General features: G+C 35.8%; 1 protein-coding gene across 1 annotated transcript; it reads right to left on the reverse strand.

Moving 5' to 3' along the window:
- Window positions 1-2968: 2968 nt before the first annotated feature.
- Window positions 2969-6000, reverse strand: LOC145117206 (RING/FYVE/PHD-type zinc finger family protein). Its single transcript, XM_079053507.1, has 4 exons — window positions 5847-6000; window positions 3666-4752; window positions 3388-3583; window positions 2969-3311 (listed from the first exon to the last, which is right to left on the reverse strand). The coding sequence occupies exons 2-4, from the start codon at window positions 4713-4715 to the stop codon at window positions 3127-3129; spliced, it is 1431 nt and encodes a 476-aa protein (XP_078909633.1). The 5' UTR covers window positions 4716-4752; window positions 5847-6000; the 3' UTR covers window positions 2969-3126.

A 6000-nucleotide genomic window follows, 5' to 3' on the forward strand; every position in this document is an offset into this window, starting at 1 on the left:
TATATAACAATGTACTTACACTTTTTGACAAAAAATAACAACTTAATCTTTATAAACCAAGTTAATACCATAATGCACCTCGTTTTAATTCGGTTTAAAGTAAAAAGGTACAATGCTTTAATAAGAAAAAAGAAATGCTTTATAGCATTGTATAAGTGATTAAGTGTTCTATTTTCTTATTTAAGATTTCAAGTGATTAAGTGAATTGATTTCTTCTCCATCTTTTCTGATTTTCTGAATTTGTCCACAAAAACCACCGATTAAAAATAGACAAACAGTGAATCGAGTATTATTGCTTCTCTTTTTCACAATTCCAGAAAACTGAAATCAATTTTAGTCCTTCTACTTTTAGATTTCCATATTCAAAAGTACAAAATGTGACATGACTACATAAAATTCAGATTATCATTTCTTGATTTAAGATCCCAATAGATTCTAATTTGTCATTCTGATTGAAAATCACAACCTTCTCGATTTTTTTAGAGCCGACTTCTTATCTGTTTTTTTAACTGTTTCGAGTTGATATCTTCAATACAGATGGATTGAAATTCATCGATTTCTGAATGATAATATTTTTAATTTTGATTTCTCTGTCTTTCTGAACTTCAATATTTGTCTCTTAATCTCAGTTTTTTTTTGGTTAATCTGTTTGATATATTTTTGCTGGTATCTGTCCCACACCAAAATTGGTAGATTTTGACTGAAGTTCCAGTTATTTAATTTTGACCGAAGTTCCTGTTATTTGCATTTGGGACAAATATAGGTTAACATACAGGACAACAAAATGAAACCAAGTAAAAAAATCAAACTTTTCCGGCAAAATCTTGGCAGAATTGAAGTTTCTTTTGAGCCCCAACACATGATACCGAAAACCACAGCAAAATCGGTTAACAAACATGACATTATTGTCAAAAAAAATAAGTCAAAGGCAAGCTTACCTTGATTTCTCTCTGATTGAGGCATCTCTTGTCCAAAAACAGGCTGGTGTGCAGACCTACGAAATCGAGATACACACATAGTTAAACATACATACACAATTAATCATACACATATAGAGATCTACACCCAAATCCACTAAATCAACAAAACATCTTCTGAAGCTATCAACTCACCTGATAGAATAGAACTCTTGTATGGACTGCCATCTCCACACGCCTTGTTTTGCTGAGAAGCTCAATATCCCAAAGAAACATTAACCTTTTTTCACACAACCATTTATGATTAAAACAGAAAAAGTATTAAAAATGGGGAAATGTAAAATACTTTCAAAACTTACACTTCTTTAGATATTTAAATATAAATATAGTTATACTCATTAAAAAATAGTTTAACGGTTCAATATGACTAAATGACAAAGTGCATGATTCATCATCTATGATTTATCAATCCTACAAAATATTTTTTGCTAATCAGAAGGTAGTAAGATGTATTTTTAACTGAACTAATCAAGATTCATCTATTGAAACTTACTTTGAAAATTGAATTAACTTCAAGAACATATACCCCAATCTTTTCTATGATAACATAGATTAGAGGTAATGGTTCAAATAATAAGCTTTCTTCCTTTTAAAACAAAAACCCAGTCACGGACTTAACAGAAATCATGATTCAGAAGCTATGAACCCACAATCTGAATTTGAAACCATATGAAGATAAATAAAAGATGTCAACTCTCGAAAAGCACAAACTTTAAATAGTTACCAAAGAGAAAATAAAATAATATTTCAGAACTTTAAGCTATTTGTTTTACATGGGCGGGTGCAAAACATCTAAAATAGAACTAAAATTCAAGAATAGGGACATCATCAACTCCAAGTTGCATAAAAGATGAATCAGATTCAAATACAACGTACACAAGTGGCAATGAATCAAATAGCTGAAGAACACATACAACTTTAGCTTCCTTGAATTCAGTCACGGCTTTGTGAGAAGCATTTGAGAACACCACATCAAGGCCCAAATCAAGAATAATGTAATGGTTGTGTATAAACAACAGTTCATGGCGTCAAAATTGAATTATATGAAGGAATAGAGAAATAAGAACTTGAACAATGAAACTTACTAATTTGTGTCAAACCACTTGGTCATTTCCCTAGCAGGGACAGATTCTTTTCGTCTTTCCACTCCAAAACGATTCAAACGCAAAATTCAGCTCTCGTTTACAACAAAGGGGGAGTGATATATCAGTTTGTGTGTGATGCCTGGTGGCAATGATGGAGCCACTTTAGGGTTAGGGTTTTCAGTAAACGGTGTGTGACGCTGGCAGCGAGATAGACTTAGGGTTTGTCATTTCGAATTCAAGTAGAAGCGGGGCGGTAGGGTGTCGCCGGTGGAGGCAATGGCGACATCAGGACGGTGGAGGTAGCGACTATGTCAGGAGGCTGGTCGCTACAGATACTTTCCGGAGACTGAAAAGAGTAAATAAGAAGACAGAAAATGGCAGATCGGCGGCTGAAGATTTGTAGAGGATTTTAGGTTTTCCACGTAAAGAAATCTAAGACCTTAAATGAGAGAGCGTGTCCATTTACATTGCAAGCTTAATAAGATTGTACATGTTGTTATAACAGGTGTACCTCTTAATTTTCAAGAAACAGACAATATGTTTAATAATATAGTAAAGATAGACAACTTATATGAGTGTTGCCTACAAAACTAGGTGAAGCCATTAAAAATAGATTGATACCAAGTCAAACAATCTCTAAGTCTTGAGAAACCAAAACTTGAACAAAGAAATAACTTGCAATGTAAACACTTATAGAATTCCAAGTACACAATGCAAGAAACACATTAGTGTGACGTAAGCAATAATAGTTTCCAAAAGATGGAGTTTTTAACCAATACAACACCAATCACAACCATCTCAAAACGACATGTTTTAAACCCACAAGTTACTAATCAAACCAATGCTTCCACCACAAACCACATTTGAAATTAGCACCATGTAAATCTACAGTGTCACGAATAAACATGACATCAACTTGCAAGCATGTATTTCCTTAAATCATAAAATGTCAAGTTGTAACAAGTAGTTTCAAGTTTCAACTATGTTTGGATCTTTGGGAGGAAGAGATTTTATACACCAGAAATATCAAATATGTACATATAGATCATTAACAAGGTCCAACATCAACACTGAAGTTTAGAGTAAAGATCTTCAAGAGCATCATACAATGGTTCGGCAGCCTTTGGCCTCTCCACAGTTCCAAGAAGTATATCACTCGTTGTCAAATACGGATCCCCATAAAACTGTAGATTAGCATCCATCCTTGTTGCAACAACATTCCCTTCCAATGACACTCCAACAAATGCACCTAAATCATCATATCACTTCTCAATCAAACTCCACATTTATATAAAATAACACAATGAAATAATAAAACTAAATACCTTTGCTACAACTATAAGTATAGCACATTCCAGATCCTCTATCACCCGCTCTCACATCAGCTTCCAAAACCCTCCCAACGGGTCCCGCAGCAGCACTACAACCAGCTCCAAGAGAAAAATGCATTCGAGAACAGAACGTTTTCACAGCTTTAAAATCATGAAGCACAATTATAAAGTCCATAAGTTCACCCCCAACCTACATAAACAAAAATAAATAAATAAATCTCACTTTGGATGTCTGGATCAAATCATAGTTAGTTAAATTTATACAATTATACCTGTGGGCCCCACCCTAGACCGGCTGAAACAATAGCAGAAGGTGCAGACCATGAACCATCTGACCTTCGAGCCAAAACCAAACCAGTACCAATCTTGTAAGTAACCAACACTCCAACTTTAGCAACAGTTAAAATAGCAAGACCTTTAGCACCCTTCATAACTGCAGCAGGAATAGATCTTTCCGGATTTACCCTTGCAGCATTACAGTAACTCCTCAAAGTACTTGAAGATTTATATATCTCATGTTCCATAGAAACCCCAACCGGAAGATTCAACCATCCACGTGTACAAGTCCAGTCCATGACATCATGTTTCGCCACCTGGACCGCATTGCTGATTGTATTAATCAACACACCTTGTAAAGGATCCAGCATGTCATAACACGTGTCACATACTCTTTGGGGATTTCTCTCTCTGAATTTAACAGGTAACAAGCATCTTCCCTTTGAACATGCTCTACAGAATATGCCACCACAGAATCGACAATGGTGTCTGCCACGTGTGAGGGCTGTGAAGGGGGCGTTGCATTGCATGCAGACGGAAGCTGAGCTGTCACGAAGCCATTCCGGTGGTTCGGATTCCAAGACTTCTTTGTAAGCGGAATAGTTGATTCCGGTTGGTTCTAAGAGAGGTGGGGCACTCGGAATGTAAACGGATGGGTGAATGTAAGTGTCTCCGTTTGTTTCGGAACCCATGAATGAAACATCGGAATTGGGAATGTTTTCAGTTGTGTCTTTGTTTCGACCAGTGACAATTGCCACTATTCCAGTTAGGACATTTTTTAAGTTTACTTCAGGGGTAGTTTGGTGAATGGATTTGTGATATTCATCACCGGATTCGTAGTAATCTTCATCGATGAAATCTTCAGAGTCGAGAGAGAGGTTGTAAGTGTGGTCTTGTTTTGTGGACCTTGTGGGCTGATGGAGGGTAGTTTGGTCTTTTGGAACGGCCCACATGGAATCAGCATAGTTGTCGATGAAGGGATTTTTGTTGTCCATGTCAGCAGTTGGATATGAAGAACGTGGAACTTTTTGTTCAACTGTAGCCATGATATTGCTACATGTAACTAACTCTTGATAGATCAAACTGTATCATGAATAAGAAATCAGCTACAGATATGTCAAGTAAAATACCAAGATGGAAGTAAGAATGCTAGGAAGAATGTAAAAATGTAAAAGATATCCTGCATAACATTGATATTAAAACATATACGCAGCAAAGATGAAGGGTTTCTTTCCAGTCTGATCTTTATTGAACAAATTGAAAAAGGGTTGAAGTGTTGATCAAACTGAACAAATGGAATTGTAGGAGAGGGCAGGCTATGAGGAGAAGTCTTGAGCATTAAAAAATTTCTTTTTAGTTCTTGGGCCGATTAATGTTGTTATACGAAAAAACATGTAACCAATGATATTCAAAGATGAAGATCAAACTATTGATGCACAAATGTAACCGACATATCATTTAGAGAAACAAGTTATATTCTAAAATTCAAAACCAAGTTTAAGAACATAGAGATATGGCATAGTGTGAAGACGAAAATACAGATTGAAGTAATCATTAAGCTTTAGAACTATAAAATTCTCAACATCATTAGGAACTTGAGTCATTGATTAGAAATTTAGAATTTAGGGTTCAGAAAGGACACTGGGGCATCCACCCTAACATAAGCATATCCAGAACAAAGGCAGGAACGACAAACAAGGGCAGGTTATTACGAACATTCAATGCAAAGAACACACGAACACATTAATTCAGGTAAGGCACATGCCTAATATATTCATATGTTATATCTTTCTCGACTGAAAACAAAGAGGCATCCGCCAACACTGATACACATCCGACTGGTGTAATTAGAGCTTGATTTCATTCACAGAGTTAATTACTTGTTTTCAATCAAAAGTTGTCTTTCTCGATTGGAAAAATACGAATCAAAACTCTAAAGGTGTAGTAGACATCAAATTTTGCAATAAGTCAAAAACCAAGCAGACAAAAAGCATAATTCGCATAGTTAAGGAAACAATAGAAGAAATCCAAATATTGGTGATACCGTTTGTCGAGAAATTCGGCGAGGAATTCTAACCTATCAAGGGTTTTATTAACCCCGAAAGAAACCCAAATATTAGCTTCAAAGACCTAATCTTTTACAGAGGAATCGATATTCAGAGATGATCGGAAATTACCTTAAATCAGTTTGCGGCAAACAATGGATTTTGCTTGTTGGTTTGTGGAAAGCCCGTGAGCAGATGATGACTTGTATCTTAGGTGTTCGTGATACGTTTGTTTGCAGTCGCTCTGACGTTTCCTCTTCCGCCCCAATTTTATCATCAAAACAGA

The sequence above is a fragment of the Lactuca virosa genome, chromosome 5, assembly GCF_052849685.1.
Source record: "Lactuca virosa cultivar CGN04683 chromosome 5, Lactuca_virosa_CGN04683_v6, whole genome shotgun sequence".
NCBI lineage: Eukaryota > Viridiplantae > Streptophyta > Magnoliopsida > Asterales > Asteraceae > Lactuca > Lactuca virosa.